Source organism: Salvia hispanica, chromosome 2 (assembly GCF_029641045.1).
Source record: "Salvia hispanica isolate PSC_SH4W2 chromosome 2, Shi_PSC_v1, whole genome shotgun sequence".
NCBI classification, from domain to species: domain Eukaryota; kingdom Viridiplantae; phylum Streptophyta; class Magnoliopsida; order Lamiales; family Lamiaceae; genus Salvia; species Salvia hispanica.
Window position 1 is genome coordinate 29,053,227 of NC_142693.1, and position 23,445 is coordinate 29,076,671.

The 23,445-nt window shown below is 37.5% G+C and overlaps 3 protein-coding genes and 1 pseudogene across 22 annotated transcripts; all 4 read left to right on the forward strand.

The window, feature by feature from the left end:
* The first annotated feature begins 798 nt into the window (after nt 1–798).
* On the forward strand, nt 799–7,291 carry LOC125201035 (protein INVOLVED IN DE NOVO 2-like). The gene is made up of 6 exons (XM_048098909.2): nt 799–3,979; nt 4,068–4,249; nt 5,327–5,416; nt 5,510–5,797; nt 5,959–6,168; nt 6,775–7,291. The coding sequence occupies exons 1-6, from the start codon at nt 1,603–1,605 to the stop codon at nt 7,009–7,011; spliced, it is 3,384 nt and encodes a 1,127-aa protein (XP_047954866.1). The 5' UTR covers nt 799–1,602; the 3' UTR covers nt 7,012–7,291.
* Nucleotides 7,292–8,576: 1,285 nt separating this feature from the next.
* Nucleotides 8,577–13,709, forward strand: LOC148932075 (protein INVOLVED IN DE NOVO 2-like). Its single transcript, XM_089063621.1, has 7 exons — nt 8,577–8,830; nt 9,472–10,405; nt 10,495–10,676; nt 10,935–11,024; nt 11,112–11,399; nt 11,715–11,924; nt 13,315–13,709. The coding sequence occupies exons 2-7, from the start codon at nt 9,493–9,495 to the stop codon at nt 13,549–13,551; spliced, it is 1,920 nt and encodes a 639-aa protein (XP_088919747.1). The 5' UTR covers nt 8,577–8,830; nt 9,472–9,492; the 3' UTR covers nt 13,552–13,709.
* A 1,334-nt stretch (nt 13,710–15,043) lies between these two features.
* On the forward strand, nt 15,044–18,758 carry LOC148932076 (scarecrow-like protein 14 pseudogene; annotated as a pseudogene). Its single transcript, XR_016134989.1, has 3 exons — nt 15,044–15,185; nt 15,836–18,297; nt 18,394–18,758. The product of XR_016134989.1 is annotated as a scarecrow-like protein 14 pseudogene (transcript).
* Nucleotides 18,759–19,599: 841 nt separating this feature from the next.
* LOC148932077 (scarecrow-like protein 33) lies at nt 19,600–23,381 on the forward strand. Of its 19 annotated transcripts, XM_089064237.1 has the most exons (5): nt 19,600–19,720; nt 19,854–19,950; nt 20,156–20,227; nt 20,397–22,947; nt 23,048–23,381. In XM_089064237.1, exon 4 carries the CDS (start codon nt 20,518–20,520, stop codon nt 22,858–22,860), a length of 2,343 nt encoding a protein of 780 aa, XP_088920363.1. In that variant the 5' UTR covers nt 19,600–19,720; nt 19,854–19,950; nt 20,156–20,227; nt 20,397–20,517; the 3' UTR covers nt 22,861–22,947; nt 23,048–23,381. The 19 variants fall into 19 exon arrangements, with proteins under 19 accessions (XP_088920363.1, XP_088920355.1, XP_088920359.1 ...); XM_089064229.1 differs by having other exon boundaries at nt 19,854–20,227; XM_089064233.1 differs by having other exon boundaries at nt 20,129–22,947.
* Nucleotides 23,382–23,445: the final 64 nt, after the last annotated feature.

A 23,445-nucleotide genomic window follows, 5' to 3' on the forward strand; every position in this document is an offset into this window, starting at 1 on the left:
GACATAAAATTTGGCAGTCGAATCAAATTAAGGATGACTTAGCTACAATCTAAAGATATCACCATCCACCTGGACAGTCGATGAACAATTGCTGCTAGAAAATTTGCCGCGGAAGTTTAGTTATGGTTTTCTTCATTATATTTTATTTGGAAAATATTGAAATACTTAAATCAGTATATTTTTTGTGATTATTTAAAATTAAATTATTTTTGGTTAATAGTAAAATAATGGAATAAACTGGAATATTCATTTTAGAATATAATGTAAAAAGTCAACTAATGGGATAATATGGAATCTTCAAATAAAGATTAAAAAAATCATTTTTAACTGTTTTTACTTAGATGCTCTCAAATAAAAAAGTTATTGTTGTTTGAATTTTATGAATATGATTATGAACACAAATCACCGTAACAACATCGATAACAATGACACGTAAGACAAATAGTTAAAGCTCAATGACATAAAATTTGGCGGCCGAATCAAATTAAGAATGACTTAGCTACAATCTAAAGATATCACTATCCACCTGGACAGTCGATGAACAATTGCCGCTAGAAAATTTGTCGCGAAAGTTTAGTTATGGTTTTCTTTATTATATTTTATTTGGAAAATATTGAAATACTTAAATCAGTATATTTTTTTGTGATTATTTAAAATTAATTTTTTTTTTTGGTTAACAGTGAAATAATGGAATATTCATTTAAATACAATTTTCTAAAGTGTTATTATTGGTAAAATAGTCAAATAATGGGATAATATGGAATCTTCAATTAGCATTAAAAATGCAACTTTTAACTGTTTACTCAGATGCTCTCAAATCAATAGGGGCACTGACCGTTTTGCAGAGTGAACAGTTTTCTTCTTCGTTTGAGTCAGTGCTCATCTCTCCTAGCAAATCAATTCCAATGGCTCGCGGTCCTTTCCTAAACGAGATTAATTCTTATACGAATTTCTTTTGTTGCGGAGAATTAGATTTAGCCTTATTTTATCAGTGAAGATTCCAGCGTTCTGGGCAATCCGAGGCTCTGAGTTCATTTTTCACCACATTCGTCGATGTTCTTCTAATTCGTATGCATGTATGTGTAATGCATGTATATTTCCTATCAAATTCCGTATTTTTTCACTTGCATTTCAACTCCGGCTTGGTATCCGATTTGTAGGTCCGGCGAGATTTTGGTGAATTGAGAGTTTTTTTACTCTTATTTGTTTAATTCCGGTAGATGTAGTGGAGCGTGGTGCCCAATTGGGCTCAGAGTTGAGTTGTGTTTTTTTAATTTTTTTTTTATGAATATATATGATTTCGCCGGTGTTCATTCGAAATTTGTAAAATCCAGAAAAGGAAAAGATAGACTGGAGGAGAAATTAGGTATCTTTTTAACTTTGTGCTAAATAAGTTGTGATATTTCCAGTGTTCTGGCTTATTTGGTATATTCCCTTCCAAATTTAGTATATGAATGGTGAATTTGCATAGAGGTTAATGCTGCACATAATTGCAACCCTTTAGGTCTGTGTCTGCTCAGGGCCTCTAGCTGTCATAAGCACTCTTCCTTTCATTTGAGTTGTATTTTGATAGTGGCTTTAGACTAGATTGATAGTAGTCTCATGGATGGGATTTGGGATTACATGGAGCGGATGGGAACTCATGTGAAGCATAATTCTCGAAAAGAAACTGATGTTGGTGGCTTTAAAGCTAAGAAGCATGTGAAGAAGATGTATGAAGCACTGAAGAATGGTAGACACCAGGTTACGCAATCTGGCCAGGCTTACACATGCCCGTACTGCCCTGAGAAAAGGGGAGGGTCCTTCCGGTTTACTGACCTTCTGCAGCATGCAACTTCCATTGGAAGTTGCAATTCGAAGAAAAGGACTGAAAAGAACAAGGCCAATCACCGTGCACTGGCTAAGTACTTGGCAAAGGACACAGCTGCTGGAGCAGGCCCTTCAAAGCCTTCAGATGAGGTAAATGTCCTTGCAGGCATTGACCATCGTGAGGTGTTGGTATGGCCTTGTATTGGAATAATTGTCAACATTCCTACTAGCTTTAGCAATGGTAGTTGGGAGAGTGGTAGTAGTTACTTAAGAGATCAGTTGGTAAGTAAAGGGTTTTTTCCCACCCGTGTGCTACCCTTGTGGAATCACCAAGGCCATTCTGGAACTGCATTTGTTGAATTTGATATGAATTTTACTGGATTTACCAATGCATTGTCTTTTGAGAGAGATTATGAGGCTAATCATCGTGGAAAGAAGAAATGGCTAGCAGACAATGCCAAGAAGCCTGATCTTTATGCATGGCTAGCCCGCATGGATGAATATACTTCTAATAATGTTGTTGGAGAAACTCTACGGAACCTTGCATGCCTTAGAGCCGTATCAGTTATTGTGGGAGAAGAAGCTCGAAGGACCACCATGTGCCCCTACTGCCCTGATACAAGAATGCGAGACTTTGATTATACAGATCTTTTGCAGCATGTGAGTTCAATAGGCAGGTGTAATTCTAAGAAAAGGACAGCAAGAGACAAGGCAAATCACTTTGCAATGGCTACGTACTTGGAAACGAACGTAGTTTCTGTAGCTGGCCCTTCATTGGCTTCTCCAGAGGTAGATGCTCTATCACTGGCTAATCACTTGAAAAGTGAAGAAGCCACCGGCGCCTCAGAGCCTTCTGACGAGGTAGATGTCCTTGTAGACCATGACCATTATGAGATGTTTGCCTGGCCATGCATTGGGATTATTGTCAATATTCCAACTAGCTTCAGCAATGGTCGTTATGTGGGGGAGAGTGGTGGTGAATTGAGAGACCAGTTGGCAAGGAGAGGATTTAATCCAACCAGAGTGCGACCTTTGTGGAATCACCAAGGCCATTCAGGAACTGCACTTGTTGAATTTTGTATGGATATGACTGGATTTACTAATGCCATGTCTTTTGAGAAAGAATATGAGTATAACCTTCATGGGAAGAAAAATTGGCTGGAGAACAACGCAACAAAATCAGATCTTTATGCATGGGTAGCTCGCGCAGATGAATACAATTCTAATAGTGTTGTTGGAGAAAATTTACGCAAGATTGCACATCTTAGAGCCTTATCAGATATTATGGGAGAAGAAGCTCGAAGGACCATTACATGCCCCTACTGTCCAAGCACAAGAAGACGAGACTTCATTTTTAAAGATCTTTGGCAGCATGCAAATTCAATAGGCAGTTGCAATTCAAAGAAAAGGACAGAAAGAAACAAGGCAAATCACCTTGCACTGGCTAATTACTTGGAAAAGGACATAGATATTGGAGCTGGCCCTTCAAATCCTTCTCCAAAAGTAGATGTCCTTACGCTGGCTAAGTCTTTAAAAACTGAAATATCTGCTAGAGCCGGCCCTTCAAATCCTTATGGCGAGGAAGGTGCTGCAAACCATGAATATAATGAGTTGTTTGTCTGGCCATGGGTTGGCGTTGTTGTAAACATTCCAACTAGCTTTAGCAATGGTCGTCATGTGGGGGAGAGTGGTAGTAAAATGAGGGATCAGCTGGCTAGTAGAGGGCTTAATCCAACTAGAGTAAAAACTTTGTGGAACAATGGAAGCCATTCTGGAACTGCAATTGTTGAATTTCGTAAGGATTGGCTTGGATTTACCAATGCCATGTCTTTTGAGAAAGATTATATGGCTGATCACCATGGAAAGAAAAACTGGCTGGCAAAGGATGAGAAGAAATCTGATCCATACGCATGGGTTGCTCGTGCAGATGATTATTTGTCAAATGACATTGTTGGAGAGCATCTTCGAAAGATTGGCGATCTTAGAACCATTTCAGGTATTATGGAAGAAGACGTTCGAATGACCAACAAGCTTATCCACAAGTTAACAAATGCTATTGAGGCAAAGCAATTGCTCTTGCTAGAGATGGAGAGTAGATTAAAGGAGACAGAAACCTCTCTGCACCAATTGATCAAGGAAAATGATAATATTCGTCAAGCTCACAATGAAGGTTTTTCATGTATAAATTTTGGATTTTTTCCACATAACTCAACATTACATTAAGTTGTAAACCTGATATACCCTTTCATGGTGATTAGAGATAAAAAAGATTGAGTCAAGTGCCCGAAATCATTTTCAAAGGATATCCAATGATCACGAGAAGCTTAAATCTCAGCTGGAAATTCAAAAGAGAGATCTTGAGCTCCGAGGTCAAGAACTGATGGAACGGCAGAGACACAACGAAATCGAGAGGAAAAAGCTTGCTGAAGACCTTGAACAGGTGTTGCATATATTTCTAAGATATCATGGTTTATAGTTGTATCTTCACTTATGGCAAATTATATAAATGCATCCATGTTGCTCTATTTGCTTTTTACCATGTAAACATTAGTTGTAATTTTCAAGTCCCACATTGACATAAATTCATGGACTCGTTATATGCATGTATACAGGTATTTTTCAAGTCCCACATCAACATAAATAATATACTCCGTACATGCTAAATATTTATTTGTTAGAGTCACATTACAATTTGTCCGTTTATTTCTTTGTATCCCTAGTTACATTTTCTTTAGTCTATTTAAATGAATTCAATAAGATACTATATTATCTCTATTTGATACAGTAAATGATATTAAATGATAAGAAAGTTTCTCAATTCATAGATTGCACAATATCACAATTTGATATATACTTATCTTTATTAATTGTTAGTTGCTACTTTTGGAATAACTACAATGATTATTAAATTGATCCATCTTCATTTACCTGAGCCTTACCGTTACGAATTTTTACCATCAAGCATGCTGCATGTAGCTTGACGAGCCTGGTAATGTTACAAAGGTACTCTATCAGTCTGGCTTTGAGTTTTGTACTATCAGTTTTACCTGTAAAATGAGAAATAGATGGATAAATGATCAAGTTCTTTCCATTGGCTACGTGTGTTTAATATTTTTTTTATCAGAATGAGTAAGATGTGATTCACTGCATCATTCACTATGTATTGGTCTTTCCTGGTGTTAATATTTATTTAATTGGGTCATGTACCAAGTGTTAGTAACCAGAGGTCATTTATTATGCATATCTGTGTACTCTGTGTTGTCCACTTGTCCTGAAGACAAACTCTTTGTTCTTATGAAATGTATCATGTATGAGAGATCCACCCTTTTGCTTATGCTCTTAAATTAACATCGGTTCTATTACATTGCACACACATCTATTAAACCATTAACACTTGATGGCTATTTGGAGAAAATTGGCTTTTATTTATGTGCACTGTGCCCGAGAATAATGATCATCACTATTTGTCTTACAGAATTCTTCCTTGTGACTAATTGCTTTCAATTGTTTTTAACAGAATGCAGTGAAAAATTCATTCAATCAAGCTGCTGCTGTGGTACAAAGGAAGGTGGATGAAAAAGTAATGAAGCTGGCTGAGGAACAGAAGGTATTATTATTTTTCCTATATTATATAGAACTTATTTTCTTGGATGAAGTTGAATCAATTATGACGAATGTGTGCTGGGCTTTGTGGTCTCAGAAACAAAAGGAGGAGCTCCGTAAGAGAATTATTTTACTGGAGAAACAACTAGATGTGAAACAAGCATTAGAGCTTGAGATTGAGCAGTTGAGGGGAAACTTGAATGTCATGAGACACATAAAATATGAAGGTGGTGTCGAAGTGTTAGATGAAGTTGATTTGATCCTCAAGGCCATGAGAGAGAAGGAAAGAGAGCTTGGAGATTTGGAAGCAATAAACCACAGTTTAGTTGTGCAGGAGCGCATGAGAAATGACGAGCTACAGGATGCACGTAAAGAATTGGTTAATGTTAGTTTGTAACTGTTTTTCGTGAATGGGAACTAAATTTCGCTCCTCAGCATGCCTCTCATTTGCTTTTGCATTTAGCTCATCTTATTTTCTCAGTCTTTGGCAATCTAAATGTATGACTACAAAGACAAGAGTAGCTCACGAGACTGTTGTTTTTCCAGGGCCTGAAAGATATGTCAATAAATGCTCATATTGGTGTCAAGAGAATGGGGGAGCTTGATAGCAAGCCATTTCACGATGTAATGAAAAGGATTTATGGCGACACTCAAGCAGACGAAATGGCAACAGAGCTATGCTCGCTGTGGGAGGAGTATCTTCGAGATCCTGAATGGCATCCTATAAAGGTGGTCTACATTAACGGCAAGCATCAGGTATCCTGTTAAAGCGTATTAAGCTAGTAAATAATTTGTGTACTGCAATTTATATCCTTTTTATTTGCTCTCTCAAACAACATAACTGAACTAGGTCAATTTTTATATTCTCTCTATTTTCCTGATTGCTCCATCTCCTCCTCTTCTTCAATCCTTCACAAAATTCACATTGTGTTGTTTTTATAACATAGTGAACAATTTATTCTGCTCGCTACAGCTTCATTTGTGTGCCACTTCTTTATTGACAAAGCTTGAAATATGCAGTAGGAAATGACCAAATAAATGGTACAGATCATCTCTGTAACTCTGTTGAAGATGACATTTTCAAATTGCTATAGGATTTGAATCCTCTCTCACTCTACACACACACACACACTTAACGTTTAAAGCCAATTCATGGTATTAGATGTCATGCATCATACATTTGTGAATGCAGCATATATTAAGCAAATTAAAGTTACAAAACAGTTTTTGTTCATTCACTGACTGATAATACATTGATGATTGATCTAGTTGTTATATCGGCTTACCTATTAAGAGGAAAATGGAACAATTCTCTAAGCTCTATTACTAGTTTCTCAAAGAATTCTCGTCTTTTTGTTTCAGGCTGTGATAAATGAAGACGATGAAAAGCTGAGAGACCTGAGAGAACATTATGGTGACAAAGTTTGCAACGCTGTGACAGCAGCTCTCTCTGAAATAAACGAATACAACCCGAGCGGGAGGTACGTTACATCAGAACTGTGGAACTACGAAGAAGGTAGGAGAGCTTCCCTCAAGGAAGGAGTCGGGGTTCTGCTGAAGCATTGGAGGTCCTACAGGCGAAAGAGGGGGATGGAGTGACAGGGTTGGAACATGTTGTTGTACTTTTAGTAGCTTAGAGTTGTTCCATTTATTTTCAGCCGTAGCACGGTTGGACCCAAGGGGTGGGGAGGTGCTGGCACGAGGGTCTGCTCAGCCTTGACTTGAATGAGCATGGCTTTTTAGTCATGGTAGAAAATGAATTGGGGATGATGTATAACAAATAAAAGGCTACTATACAAAATAAAGTAAGAAACTCTTGACTTTTCATGTTAGTGTACAAGAGATTTTCTGCAAAAATATGTGATTTTAGGACCAATAACCTTATTATCTCTGTTAAGGCAATAATATAGTTTATTGTTTTTATTGGTGAACATGTTATAAAATTATTTTAGCAATATTTGTATACAAATTTATTGTTTTTATGAAGAATATGTGATTTTAGGACCAACAACATTGTTATCAGTTTTTCTTCTTATATACAAATATTTAATGGATTTCACTCGAATTGTGAAAAGACTCATGTCTATATTGTAGTACTAATAAGTTTTCTACTGGAAAATTGATGATACTTAATAGTTTTTAGTTTCGATTTCATAAAGTCATTGACATTCTCATACCACTAAATAACCTTAATATTATTTGCCAAACATTATTAAATGAAAATATGACATCATTTGGACTGAAATCTTGTGCTAAAACACATAAAACATTTGATTCCACACATTTGGCGTAATACTGAAAAAAAATAATATTTTAAAACAGGAAACTTTGTGTGAGAAATGAGAAAGAATGAATTTTAAATTAAGTTACTGACATTAAAATCACAAACTTAGATCGAATTTATTAGTGTCCACAAAGTTAAAATTTGTGGACTAAAATTTGTGATTTGCACCAATTCTTATTTTCATAAAAACTGAATTACTCAATAACTAGACTTACTTCATCCAAGAAAAATAAGTTCATGATGACAATGATAAATTGGTAAAGTAAGAGAGGGATAAAAGAAAAAAGTAAGAAAGAGAAATTAGTTGAAAAATTGGTAAAGTAGGAGAGAGAAAAAAGAAAAAAAAGTAAGAGAGAAATTGATAAAGTAAGAAAGAGAAAAAAGAAAAAAGTAAGAGAGAAAAATTGGTAAAGTATGAGAAAGAAAAAAGTAAGACAGATAAATTGATAAAGTATTAGAAAAGAGAGAGAGTAAACTAAGTAAACTATAGTCTATATGAGAAAAGAGAAAAAGTTAAAGAAAATAAAAAAAGTAAGAGTAAAGGATAAAAAGTTACTAAATTAACAGAAAAAGTATAGAAAGAGAAAAAAGAGTAATAAAAAGAGTAAAATATGAGAAAAATTTCAGCTGTTGAAATAAGACTATATTTTTTGGATAACCAATAGCGGAAAAATGAGACTATTTTTCATGGACGAATGAATTAATTCACAAGTCTTTTACTTTTATTTCTGTTTTGAGCCTTAACACTTTTAGAAAATTCACTATGGAAATTTTATTACTCCATTTCATGCAAAACAATAAATAATTAAATAAATAAAACATTTCTTTTTTAGGTAAGAAAATATAGAATTAATTATGGAACAATAATTCAAACAGCATCACCGATTCACCGGTACCACCGCATCATAAATCACACCTTGCTCTCACTTTTCTGAGTGCTCTGTTATCAGTGATTCACTGTGCTCTCGTGAACTCCAAAGCCTCTCACTGCTCCTTTGACTCATTATTAATCCCCCATCTCTCTCCTACTCAATTTTCTCTATCTCAACCGAACGAATTTGCATTTCTGGATTTCTGGATACTGATTTCCATTTCCCTCCGGCGTTCGTTGCGCAGTGAATCGTCGATTCACAGGTAGTATTCCGTTAATCTGTCTGCGTAAATGTGCATGTTGAATTGCAGCATAATCTTCAGCTAATTTTGGTCGTGTGCAGTTGCATTTTTCAAATCCGGCTCCGAATTTGTGTCAGAATCATTTTGTTTTGTTGATTCCCCAAATTTTTTAAGGAATTGGAAGTCGGAAGCTATTTCCGTGTAATTTGTATATTTTCTATGTATCTGGTGGAGCGTGGTACTGGTTGTGCCTAATTCAGCTTAGATCCTGAGTGTTGTAGCATGTGGCGATTTTATCGATGTAATGCATGTTTAGTTCAGTTGTTTTCTCTGCAAATTTGTGAAATTGAAAGGAAAGGAAAGATAGACTGAAGGTGGTGATGTGAAAGGTGAAATTTGGTGTGTCGTGCTGATACTTTTGCAATTTCCTTTGAGGTTTTCTGACTTGTGTCAGCTCATCGGTGAATTTCATGTAAATATCCGTATAGTAATATAGCAGAATGGTAGGAATGTAGCTTCCTTGGTATTTTGTAAAGTAATTTAACTGCTTCAACTTTTGTGCTAATTTGCTTTTGTTGTTGCTGAAACTGGTTCATTCATTTGATTTTCTGGTGTTATGGTCACTCGAGTCATAAACTTATGGGCTGAATTTTGAACTTCAGTTGGGCCAAGAGCTGATACTCATGGGAAGTTCAGTAGAGCATAGTTCTGGTGAAGATACCGATGTTAGCGACTCTGAGACTGAGGAGTACGCAGAGAAGGCATATGAAGAACTGAAGAATGGTAAACACCTGGTTAAATTAGCTGATCAGGTTTACAATTGCCCGTTCTGCCCTACGAAGAAAAGAAAGGACTTCCACCATAAAGAACTCTTGCAGCATGCAACTTCAATTGGCAGTTGCAGTTCACAGAAAAGGACTGGAAAAGACAAGGCAAATCACCTTGCCCTAGCTAAGTACTTGGAAAGTGATCCTGTAGCTGGCCCTTCAAAGCCTTCAGATGAAGTTGATGCTCTTGCAGACCAGGATCGTGATGAGATGTTTGTCTGGCCGTGGATTGGCATCGTTGTCAACATCCCAACCACTGTTCAGAATGGTCGTTATGTGGGGGCGAGTGGTAGTAAATTGCGGGATGAGTTGGCAAGTAAAGGATTTAATCCAACTAGGGTGCGACCTTTGTGGAATTACCAAGGACATTCTGGAACTGCAATTGTTGAATTTCGTAAGGACTGGTCTGGATTTACCAACGCCATGTCTTTTGAGAAATATTATGAGGCTAAACATCATGGGAAGAGGAATTGGCTGGTAAAGAACGAAAAGAAATCTGATCTTTATGCATGGGTAGCTCGTGGAGATGATTACAACTCTAATAACATTGTTGGAGAAAATCTTCGTAAGATAGGTGACATTAGAACCATATCTGATCTAATGGAAGAAGAAGCCCGAAAGACAAACAAGCTTGTAGGCAATTTAACAAATGTTATTGAGGCAAAGAAAATGCACTTGAAAGAGATGGAGAGTAAATACAAGGAGACTGAAAGCTCTCTAAGCCAGTTGATCAAGGAAAAGGATAATCTTCATCAAGAGTATAATGAAGGTTTTTTATGTATAACTTTTCTATATATTTCCAAATTAAGTTTTATGTACTTTTGAACCTGATGTACTCTTTCATTTTGTGTTTGTCAGAGATAAAAAAAATCGAGTCAAGTGCCAGAGACCATTTTAAGAGGATATTTGGTGACCATGAAAAGCTAAAATTCCAACTGGAAACCCAAAAGAGAGATCTTGAGCTCCGAGGTCAAGAACTAATGAAACGTGAGACACACAATGAAATTGAGAGAAAAAAGCTATCCGAGGACCTTGAGCAGGTATTTCATATGTTTAATGAGTAGTATTTTTGAAAGCTATCATTCCTTGCTTGCCCCCATACTCCCTTCTCAAGAATTTTGCAAACTTTGGTACCTAGTCTGGTTGTTGAATATTTACTGATTGATTCAAAATTAGATGAAACGACCACCTTTTGCCACTGGCACTGTTCACATTGTTCAGGTCCACCATGTCCTCATAGTTATTGACATATTCATCAACTAACCTCTGTTCTTTTCCTCGTTCGTGCTCCTTTCCAGAATGCAGTGAAAAATTGCTCTCTGCAAGCTGCTGCCGAGGAACAAAGAAAGGCTGATGAAAAAGTAATGAGGTTGGCAGACGAACAGAAGGTATTTAGTCATTCTGATACTTGAAATTATTTTAAATGTGAAGCTCAGATAGTTATAGGAAATTCTATGCTGGCTTAATAATTTCAGAAACAAAAGGAGGAGCTCCATAAGAAAATCATTATGTTGGAGAAACAATTGGATGCAAAACAAGCAGTACAACTTGAAATTGAGCAGCTGAGAGGCAAAGTGAATGTTATGAAGCACATGGGAGATGAAGGTGATTTAGAAGTGTTAAATCAAGTTGACTTGCTGCTCAAAGCCTTAAGGGAGAAGGAAGGAGACCTTGAGAGTCTGGAAGATTTAAACCAATCTTTAATCGTACAGGAGCGCAAGAGTAATGATGAGCTACAGGATGCTCGGAAGGAAATGGTTAATGTTAGTTCTTTAACCCTATTAAATTTCATCAGACATGGGAACTGATTTCACTCCTCGCTGTCCCTTCGTGTCTATACACACACAGGCACACACGCATGAATATATACTTATGGTTAATCTTATATCTCCCCCCCCTTGAAGTTATGATGATTTGGTATTTTAAAATTTCCAAAAGAAATCCACTGTTTTCCCATCTAATTTGCTCCTAAATCTTCATATTCGATTCCTACACTATTTGCATTTTTTTCATGTCAATATTTTTTTGCATTTCTTTAATTGTCTACCTTCCTTTCTATTGGGTACTGGCTTTCCTAGGGCTTGAAAGACATGTCAATAAATTCTCATATTGGCGTGAAGAGGATGGGGGAGCTTGATAACAAGCCATTTCATGATGCAATGAAGAGGAAGTATAATGAAGCTGAGGCAGATGAGAGGGCCTCGGAATTGTGCTCCCTGTGGGAGGAGTATCTTAGAGATCCTGGATGGCATCCTTTAAAGGTGGTCATGACTAATGGCAAGGAACAGGTATGCCGTTTAGCACATGCAGATCAAATATTACCTTATTGCATCGCATTTATTTTATTTTTAATTATGGTCTTGTGCCTATAACAAAATTTTGTCTTTTATGATTCCGTTTCTGTTAATCACATATGCTATTGGTCCATATGATTTGAAAGATTTAACTGAAAGTTGGAAAAGGTTAGAGTTTTTAGCTAGTTTAACTTCTCCTCTTAATTATGGAGGTTTGAATTTAGTGATGGAACTCCTGAGGAAAAGGAAGTATTCTTGTTATGAATTGGTGCCTTTGCGATTTCTGGCAAACAGATTGTGAACCCTACAGGTTCTGGATATATATATTAATATGCAATTATGCATGCATGTGAGTCAGTGTGTATATACATGTTCTAATGCCAGGATTTAATTTCTGTACTGATATTATGACATTAAGGTGGTGTTCGGTTTTCTAGATAAAATAATACCAAGATATAATCTAGGATTGAGTTGTGAGATTATTTTAGTCATAGGGGGTTAGCTATGACTAATTATCCCATGATTATCCACCTAAGATTGAGTTATCTCATGATCCAAACACACTACATATTTAGTCCCGGGATACAATCTTGCAAACCGAACACCCCCTACATGTATCCTTAAATTCCTTGTTATTTGTTACTCTGTATAAATGTTGTGGTGATTCATGTACGGTTCCAAACTGGTTTCTTGTAGCCCTGCTGTTAAATATGACCTGCTTCTCTTCTTAAACTTCTGCATACCTTGCTTCAACTCTTTATTCTGTTCATAAGGTGTGCTAGTGCAATATCGATGTCAACATTGACCTAATATGATGAGAGTAGATGAGTAGATGCGACTGCCATAATCAGCCCATGCTTTTTGTCTAGGTCTAGGCCATTTGGTTTTGAGTTGGCTGTTCCAACGTCATGTGCTCCAACTGAATTTCATATCTACTTATCTTAGTATGTATGTAGTGGTTTTACTTGGCTGATACAACATTATCTGCTTTCCACTTAGTTTCATACTATCATCTAATGCGATGACTTTTAAATTTTATAACTTCCTGTCATAAACCATCAGACGTTCCACAGTACAGTTGGCTGTTGTTTGGTGGCGCATAGATATCAGTACAATTAGATTTGACAGTAAACTCACTAAAGTAGGTTCGAACTCACCGGCTCCAAATGTAAATTTGGGCCATATACAACACTAAACTGAATGGAAGTTACAAGACTGGTTCTGGTGCATTTTTTGGTCAAGATGCATCTACACTTCTGCTTAGCTTAGTCGGAAGTGAAAATGACGATCAACTCCATTCCTGATATACAATATTCTAATTTAGTAGTTTACATCTTTTTTAAGTTGTCGTGCCATCTAAAAAGGCTTTTTTACGTTGGTTCAGACTATAATAAAGGAAGATGATGAGAAACTGATAGACCTGAAGAAGAACTACGGTGCAGCGGTCTACAATGCTGTGACGGCAGCTCTCATCGAGATAAATGAATACAACCCGAGTGGGACGTACATCACTTCTGAACTGTGGAACTATAACGAGGGTAGGAGGGCCACCCTCAAGGAAGGAGTTGCGCTGCTGCTGAAGCAGTGGAAGTTCCATAAGAAAAAGAGAGGGATGGATTAAAGAGCCGAGCCGTCGGTAAGTTGTTGTAGCATAAACCTTCCTATGGAAATAATTGAATTATGATCGTGGACACCTTAGTATGGGAGACTCAATCGCCATCTACTATTTAGGCGTGACATTTTAAACTCTCTGCAGCTAATGAATCCCATTTTCTCCAACATCACTATTCACCCCTTCATTTTATCAAATTCTGTGTTACAAACCTCTATAATTCTTCTAGCTTTGATTATTTTTCCTCAAGGAACACTTCTAGTCGGATCTTGAGAGAAACCTTTTTAAGTCAGTGATCAATTCACAATCCTTTTGGTTGTGAAGTAAAGAATGCTTTGTCAAATCCGAGTATACAAATTATTTTTATTATTTAATATAAGTTGTATTATTGTTAACAGCACATGTTACTTTTATAGAATGGATGGACCATGTTTGTGAGAAATGGGTTAAATTCAGGTTCGGTTCAAATTGAATTCGGACTAGGCCCAGTCTGGGGCTAGGATTGGATCATGATAGCATCTCCATCCATGCTCTTGCCAAGAGCACGGCCACATCCAGCCCCACCTTTATTCATTTTTAATTCTCTACTTTTCCGCAAGAGCACAACACGTCATGCTCTTTGCGAAAGAGCATGCTCTTATACTATTCAAGGGTCCCACTATTGGGCGCGATTGGGCATCACCGCCCAATGGAACGCTGCCATGCCGCCCTGCTCTTCGGCAAGAGCGCGTCCGTGCTGACGGCAAGGACAGTGCTCTTGCCGAAGAGCGCTGTTGGGGATGCTCTAACCCGACCTACAACTTGAGTATGTTGTATGTGTAGCAAAAATCAAATCAATGTTTTTTGCCGAAAATCGAATTGATCTAAAAATTGAAATTTTGGAAAATGTAAATGTGGATCGATTGAGAAAATTCAAAATTGTTATTACTAACCACTAAGTTCAATATTTTGGTTTAGTTCAATTCATTTATTTAGATTACGAAAAATTGTGTTCAATATGGTCTAAAAATTCAAACAAATTTTAAAATTTTGGTTTAGTACAATTCGATTACATGATGCGATTCGTTTTGTTTTGTCTGTATTCAAATAAAAAACTGACGTAGGTGTTATGGGTATAATTTTGTTCGTTTTAAAAGAGTTACGGTCGAGAAGAGTCTAAAATCCACAATAAAAATCTAAACTAAAACAATGAACCTTCAAGTACATATTTGAAGAAATTGGTATTCATCGATTTGAATCTTTCCTGCAAAATATTGCATTCTTAAATCTAGACGATTTCTTATTCATAGGCTATTATAAAGTCAAGACGGGAATTTGTTCAATCTGAGCTATAAAAATCCAAACCAAGTTCATTAATTTGGTTATCTAAATTCGACTACTAGATTACAAAACTTTACTCGTTTTGAGCTAAAAACCCAACCGCGGTTCTAGAAAAAAGTCAAATACTCCTACTAAAATTTCCCTCAATAAGTACACACTCAAACAAATCACGAAACGCCACGTGGCCAATCACCTCTGATGATTGTGTTTATTATATTATTATAAGAAGAGAGAGAAAGAGCTGGAGAAGACAGACGAGCAAACGGCGGATCGCGTGGATATTTCTCCCAAATCTGATAATCTTCAGCTATTCATTCGTTCTGGTAAACTCATTCTACTACTACTTTTCCGCCGTTCTTCTCTCTTTTTCTATTCCAGACTGTTGTCAGTGTATTGGTTCGGATTGTGTTGCGATTTCTTCTGATTATAAGGCATTTTTTTTGTTTTGAGTGCTTACATTTGTGTGAAATGTCATTTGATTGTGCTGGAATCGGATCGGACTTGTTGCTATTCTGCACAATACATTAATTTCGATGTCAGACATGAGGATTGATTCAGCGAAAACTGTTGATGTTTTGGATTTGGACTTATTGAGCTAATTTTGCATCTCCTTTAACATTGATTAGGATTCTGTTGCGGTTTCTTCTGATTAAGGCATTTATTTTGTGTTAAGTGCTTATATATTTGTGTTGAAATGTCAATCGATGATGCTGGAGTCCGACGACCTAGTTGTTATTTGGTACAATTCATTCATTTCGATTTTAGAAATGAGGTTTAATTCAGCTAAAAGTGTTGAAGTTTGGATTTGGACTTCGTTGAGCTAATTTTGCATCTCTATAAACCTTTCCTCATAGAATAGAGGATCAGCATATTCATTTTGTAGATGGTAGACACTTGAGGATTTAGTTTCAGTTGGTGAGATTCTTTGACGAATTTGTAGTTGTTTTTCATTTAAATGATGTGCTTGTTTCAGGTTTTTCAGTTTCATAAGCTAACAATTCGGTAGAAGTTGGCTCCTTTTCCGAGAGTAGAAATTCAAACTTGGTTGGAGATTTGGGAAAGTAGTAACCTACTACAGTTTAATTTGACTTTGAGATGAATGGTTACAACAAAGGAGAAGGCCATGGACCAGGAATTTGGTGTTCTGATGAGGCAACTTCAAGAATGAGATATAACTACCAAACTGTGCCAAGAGTTGCAGATCTCACTCCAGTCGTCAATGTGAGAGCCAGTGATAGTTTTCAAAATTTGAGTCATGCTGATGTTATACCAGTTTCCACCCATGCAAATTTTGATGCATTAGTCCAATCACCCGAAGGCGATTCTGCAGTCGATCTTGATTTTAGTGATGCAGTTCTCAAGTATATAAATCATATCCTCCTGGAAGAGGATTTGGAAGATGAAACATTCATGTTTCGAGAGTCTGCTGCTCTTCAAGCTGCAGAAAAATCATTATTTGAGGTTATTGGAAAACAATATCCTGCAGCTAGTGATAATCAGTACGGATCTAATTTAGATAAGATCACTGAGAAGCCTGATAAAAACTTGTCTGGGGTAAATGACTGCATTGGTTCCTATGATTCAGGAACATTGAGTCCTGATTGGAATCCTGATTTTGACTGTGATGGACTAGACATATGTCATGATACTGCCAAAAGAAATTCACGGTCCACTTCTCAGTCTTCTTATGCTTCATCAAGTAGCAGTGGAACCCAAGGTCCCATAGATTCTCCTGCGAGCACCCTTAGAATCCCTGATATATTTGGTGATAGTCAATCAGTTATGCAGTTTAAGAAAGGAGTCGAAGAAGCAAGCAAGTTTCTTCCTAATGGAATTAATTTAGTTGCTGGTTTGGGGTATGATAGTCTGTTGCCGAAGGAAGGCTCTCCTGATCTTTCAGTTAAAGTGGACAATAAAATTGGTAATGATGAAGTTGTTGATGTTTTAAGAGGGAAGAAGCATCCATACCATGAAAGCTTAGGTTTGGAAGAGGAAAGGAGTTACAAACAATCAGCCATTTTTGCTGAATCAACTGTGAGCTCAGACATGTTTGATAGGGTCCTCCTGTGCAGTGGAGGTAAAAATGACACGGCCCTTCGTGAAGCATTGAATGAGATAACCCGAAATGACCAACAGAGTGGTCCATCAAAGGGATCTAGTGGTGGAAAAACCGGTGGTAAGAAGAAGCAAGGCAAAGGGAATGTGGTAGATATGAGAACCCTCCTGACTCTTTGCGCACAAGCTGTTGCGGCAGACGATCGTAGGACTGCAAATGAACTTCTGAAGCAGATCAGGCAGCATGCTACACCATCAGGAGATGGAATGCAGAGACTAGCACATTATTTTGCTGATGGACTTGAGGCACGTATGGCTGGATCTGGTACTCAGATATATACATCCGCCCTTAGTCTGCCTACTTCTGCTGCTGATGTATTGAAAGCATACCATACATATCTTGCTACATGTCCGTTCAGGAAGATAACTAATTTCTTTGCGAATAAGACCATCATGAATGTCTCTGAGAAAGCCACAAAACTCCACATCATTGATTTTGGTATTCTCTTTGGGTTTCAATGGCCTTCCTTTCTTCAAAAGCTCTCGATGAGACCTGGTGGACCCCCTAAACTTCGTATCACCGGTATTGATTTTCCTTGTCCAGGTTTTCGCCCATCCATAAGGGTTGAAGAGACTGGGAGGCGTTTGGCTAGTTACGCTCAAACCTTTGGAGTTCCATTTGAGTTCCATGCTATTGCTCAAAAGTGGGAAACAATTAAACTAGAAGATCTTAAGATCCGGAAAGATGAGATGGTGGCTGTGAGCAGTCATTTTAATTTAAAGAATCTGCTGGATGAAACTGTTGTGGTGAACAGTCCAAGAAATATGGTCTTGAACCTTATCAGGAAGACGAATCCTGCTGTCTTCGTTCTGGGGATAAAGAATGGTGCCTACAATGCCCCATTTTTTGTCACGAGATTCCGAGAGCTACTCTTTTACTACTCATCTATTTTCGATATGCTAGATGCTATTATTCCCCGAGGAATTCATGAGAGAATGCTGCTTGAGAAAATAATATTTGGGCGTGAGGCAAAGAATGTAATTGCATGTGAAGGTGCTGAGCGGATTGAGAGACCAGAGACATACAAGCAATGGCAGGTCAGACTTATAAGGGCTGGCTTTGAGCAGCTTCCTCTGGATGTGGAGATAACGACAATGGCAAGAAATAGAGTTGAATCATTATACCACAAGGACTTTGTGGTAGATGAAGACAGTCAGTGGTTGTTGCATGGGTGGAAGGGACGCATTCTTTATGCTGCTTCTTCTTGGAGACCTGCTCATCGGAACTCATAAATTGCATATATGATGCCAAGATAATCAACTGCTGGACATTCCAACCTCTTCAACACCATTGGAATATGGATTCCTTCCCTTTGTAAGGTAGGTATCATTTATTCGGCTATCAACTGGATTGCTACACTAATTGTAAATCATTTTGAGTTGTCTACACTAATCCAGCTATCCTGCACATTTCAGTTGGGTAATCTGACTGAAGAACCTCATTGGTGATGCAACACATTCGCCCAAACATTCACCCAACACTCGCTGTGCCAACTGCTACCAGACTTCCATGTATACTTGAACGTTCGAGGGTGGTTGAAGTGGAAAACCTTTGAGAATGCTAACAGGTAACAGCTCTAGGAGTTCGTCACATGTAGTCTGTCGATTTAATGCTGTGCAGTATGATGTCGTAGAAGGATTGTTTCGTATACTGATTGTTAGCTTTTACTTTGATGCACTTGTAACTAGTTTGATCATAGAAATGGCAATGTAGTAGTTTACATGATGTCGGAATTTGTCATCAAATTTTTGAGCAGTAATAGCACATAGACTTTCTTTTACTTCTCGACATTATAGTCATAGAATTATCCTTCACATGAATTGGATTTTGTTTACCAACTTTAAGAGCAGTTCTTGTTATTATGCATGAATGTGTTGTTTTGTTCATGAAAAATGTGGCCTAGCTGTGAATGTGATCAATCCAAGGAAGCAACGCGTTTTGTTTATCTAAAAATTCAAATTTCGGAAAATGTAATAGATCAATTATAAAAATTCAAAATTGTTAACCAAGTTCAGTATTTTGGTTTAGTTCAATTTGATTATTTAGATTGCTAAAAATTGTGTTCGATCTGATCTGAAAATCCAAACAAAGTTTAATACTCGTGAAATTCGATAATTTGGATTATGATAATTTTGTCCAATCTGATCTAAAAATCCAAACCAAGTTCAGTAGTTCAGTCTATGAAAATTTTGTCTAGTCTAATCTAAAAATCCAAATTAAGTTCAATATTTTGATGAAGTTCAATTCGATCATTTGGATTCCGAAACTTGAGTTCAACCTGAGCAGAAAATCCAAACCAAATTTAGTGATACTCCATTTGTCCCCATTTAAGATGACCCCTTTCGTTTTTTACACATATTTATTTTGGTTTAGTTCAATTCGATTACATGAATTAATACAATTTTATTCGATCTAATCTACAAGGCCAAACCAAGTTCACTATTTTGGTTTAGCTCAATTCGATTATTTAGATTACAAAAAATTTATTCAATCTGATACTACTATCATATAAATCCGAAGTTCCAACGCACAAAGTCAAACAGTTTTAAATTCCCTCAATCACACAAGCACAAATCACTAAGAGCCACGTGGCTAATCTTCTTTGTCGAGATTACATTACTTTACTTGTGCAATTTATATACCACATAAATATATAGAGAAAGAGAGAGACTGAGGAGCAACGGTGGATCGCGTGGATATTTCTCTCAAATCTCTTCCATCTTCATCTAATCATTCGTTCTGGTAAGCTCATTTTTACTTCTACTTTTTCGCCGTTCATTTCTCTTTCTATTCTAGATTATTGTTAGTTTATACTGATTAGAATTCTGTTGCGGTTTCTTCTTCTGATTGTAAGGTATTTTTTTTGTGTGTCAAGTGCTTATATTTGTGAGAAATGTCAGTTGATCATGCTGGAATCCGATCGAACTTGTTGTTATTCTGCACAATTCATCCATTTCGAAGTCAGAAATGAGGTTTGTTTCAGCTAAAACTGTTGAAGTTTTGGATTCGGACTTTGTTGAGATAATTCTGCATCTCCTGATTCTCCTTTGAACTTTCCAAAGTGAATACAGGATCATCTCCTTTACATTGATTAGATTCTGTTGCTGTTTCTTCTGGTTATAACTTATAAGGCCTTTTTTTTGTGTGAAGTGCTTATATATTTGTGTGAAATATCAGTTGATCGTGCTGGAATCTGATCGAACTTATTGTTATTCGGTACAATTCATTCATTTCCATGTCAGAAATGAGGTTTGTTTCAGCGAAAACTGTTGGAAGTTTGGGATTTGAACTTTGTTGAGCTAATTTTGCATCTCCTTTAACCTTTCCTCAATGATAGAGGATCAGCGAGTTCAATTTGTAGATGATAGAGGCTTGGGGATTTAGTTCCAGTTTTATTTAACTGCTGTGCTTGTTACAGGTTTTCAGTCTCATAAGCTTTCATTAAGGTAGAAGTTGGCTCGTTTTCTGCGAGTAGAAATTCAAAATTGGTTAGATATTTGGGAAAGTAGTAACCTACTACAGTTTGATTTGACATTGAGATGAGTGGTTACAACAAAGGAGAAGGCCATGTACCAAATATTTGGTGTTCTGATGAGACAACTTCTAGAATGAGATATAACAACCAAACTATGCAAAGATTTGCAGATCTGACTCCAGTCGACAATGTGAGAGCCAATGACAGTTTTCAAAATTTGAGTCATGCTGATGTTATACCAGTTTCCTCCCATACAAATTTTGATGCATTTGTCCAATTACCCGAAGGTGATTCTGCAGTGGATCTTGATTTTGGTGATGCACTTCTCAAGTATATAAATCATATCCTCCTAGAAGAGGATTTGGAAGAGGAAACGTTCATGCCTCGAGAGTCTTCTGCACTTCAAGCTGCAGAAAAATCATTTTACGAGGTTCTTGGAGAACAATATCCTGCAGCCACAGATAATCAGCATGGATCAAATTTTGATAAGATCACTGAGAACCCTGATAAAAACTTGTTTGGTGTAAATGATTCCACTGGTTCTTATGATTCAGGAGCACTACTTCCTGATTTGAATTCTGATTCTGACTGCAGTAGTGAGATATACCTATATCATGATACTTCCGAAAGAAATTCAGAGTCGACTTCTCAGTCCTCTTATGCTTCATCAAATTCAGAGTCGACTTCTCAGTCCTCTTATGCTTCATCAAATTCACAGTCGACTTCTCAGTCTTCTAATGCTTCATCAAGTAGAAGTGGAACCCGGGGTGCAATAGATTCTCCTGTGAACACCCTTAGGATCCCTGATATATTTGGTGATAGTCAATCAATTATGCAGTTTAAGAAGGGATTCGAAGAAGCAAGCAAGTTTCTTCCTAAAGGAACTAACTTAGTTGCTGGTTTGGGGTATGATGCTCTGTTGCCGAAGGAAGGCCCTGCTAATCTTTCAGTCAAAGTGGACAGCAAAATTGGTAATGATGAAGTTGTTGATGTGTTAAGTGGGAAGAGGAATCCACAATATGAAAATATGGGTTTGGAAGAGGAAAGGAGTAACAAACAATCAGCCGTTTTTGTTGAATCAACTGCCATTTTTGTTGAATCAACTGTGAGCTCAGACATGTTTGATAGGGTCCTCCTATATGCAGACACCGACCTCCGTGAAGCATTCAATGAGATAGCCATAAACGAGAAACATAGTGGTCAATCAAAGGGATCTGGTGGCGGAAAAAGTGGTGGTAGGAAGAAGCAAGGCAAAAGGAATGTGGTAGATATGAGTACCCTTCTGACTCTTTGCGCACGAGCTATTGCAGCAGAGGACCGGAGGACTACAAATGAACTTCTCAAGCAGATCAGGCAGCATGCTACGCCATCAGGAGATGGAATGCAGAGGCTAGCACATTATTTTGCTGATGGACTTGAGGCACGTATGGCTGGATCTGGTACTCAGATATATGCAACGCTTCTTAGGCGGCCTATTCATGCTTCTAAAGTGTTAAAATCCTATCTTACATATCTTGCTACATGTCCGTTCAGGAATATCACTAATTTCTTTGCGAATAAGACCATTCTGAATGTCTCTGAGAAAGCCATGAAACTCCACATTATTGATTTTGGTGTTCTCTATGGATTTCAATGGCCTTCCTTTCTGCAAAAGCTCTCGATGAGACCTGGTGGACCCCCTAAACTTCGTATCACCGGTGTTGATTTTCCCATTCCAGGTTTTCGCCCATCCATGAGAGTTGAAGAGACTGGAAGACGTTTGGCTAGTTATGCTAAGACCTTTGGAGTTCCATTTGAGTTCCATGCTATTGCTCAAAAGTGGGAAACAATTAAACTTGAAGATCTTAAGATCCAGAAAGATGAGATGGTGGCTGTGAGCAGTCATTTTAAATTAAGGAATCTGCTGGATGAAACTGTTATGGTGAACAGTCCAAGAGATACGGTATTGAACCTTATCAGGGAGATAAATCCTGACATTTTCGTTCTGGGGATAAAGAATGGTGGCTACAATGCCCCCTTTTTTATCTCGAGATTCCGTGAGCTACTCTTTTACTACTCATCTATTTTCGATATGCTAGATGCTATTATTCCGCGAGGAATTCAAGAGAGAATGCTGCTTGAGGAATATTTATTTGGGCGGGAGGTAAAGAATGCAATTGCATGTGAAGGTGCTGAGCGGATTGAGAGACCAGAGACATACAAGCAATGGCAGGTCCGACTTATAAGGGCTGGCTTTGAGCAGCTTCCTCTGGACGCAGAGATAACGGCAATGGCTAGAAATAGAGTTGAATCATCCTACCACAAGGACTTTGTGGTAGCTGAAGACAGTCAGTGGTTGTTACAGGGGTGGAAGGGACGCATTCTTTATGCTGGATCTTCTTGGAGACCAGCTCATCAAAGCTCATAAATTGCGTATGTGATACCAAGATAATCAACTGCTGGACATTCCAACCTCTTCAACACCATTGGAATATGGACTCCTTCCCTTTGTAAGGTAGGTATCATTTATTCGGCTATCAACTGGATTGCTACACTGTTTCTAAATATATTTCAGTTTTCTAGCTTCTTAAATTAATTTTAGTTTGCTCCTTCAGCTGGTAAGTGAAAGTTTGCTGATCCTGCCCGCTTCAGCTGTCAATCAGGCTGAAGAACCAAATTACAGATGCAACACATTCACCCAACAGTCATTGTGCCAACTGCCACCAGACTTCGATGCTATACTAGAACGTTCGAGGGCCGTTGAAGTGGAAAACCATTGACAATGTTAACAGGTAACAGATCTAGGGGTTCGTCACATGTAGTCTGTCAAGGTAATGCCGTGCTATGTGATGCCGTAGAAGGATTGTTTCGTGTAGTCATTGTTAGCTATTACTTTATGATGTAACTGTAACCAGCTTGATCATAGAAATGGCAATGTAGTTTACTTGATGTTGGAATTTGTCATCTATTTTATGAGCAGTATTAGCATATAGACTTTCATGTACTTCTTGAC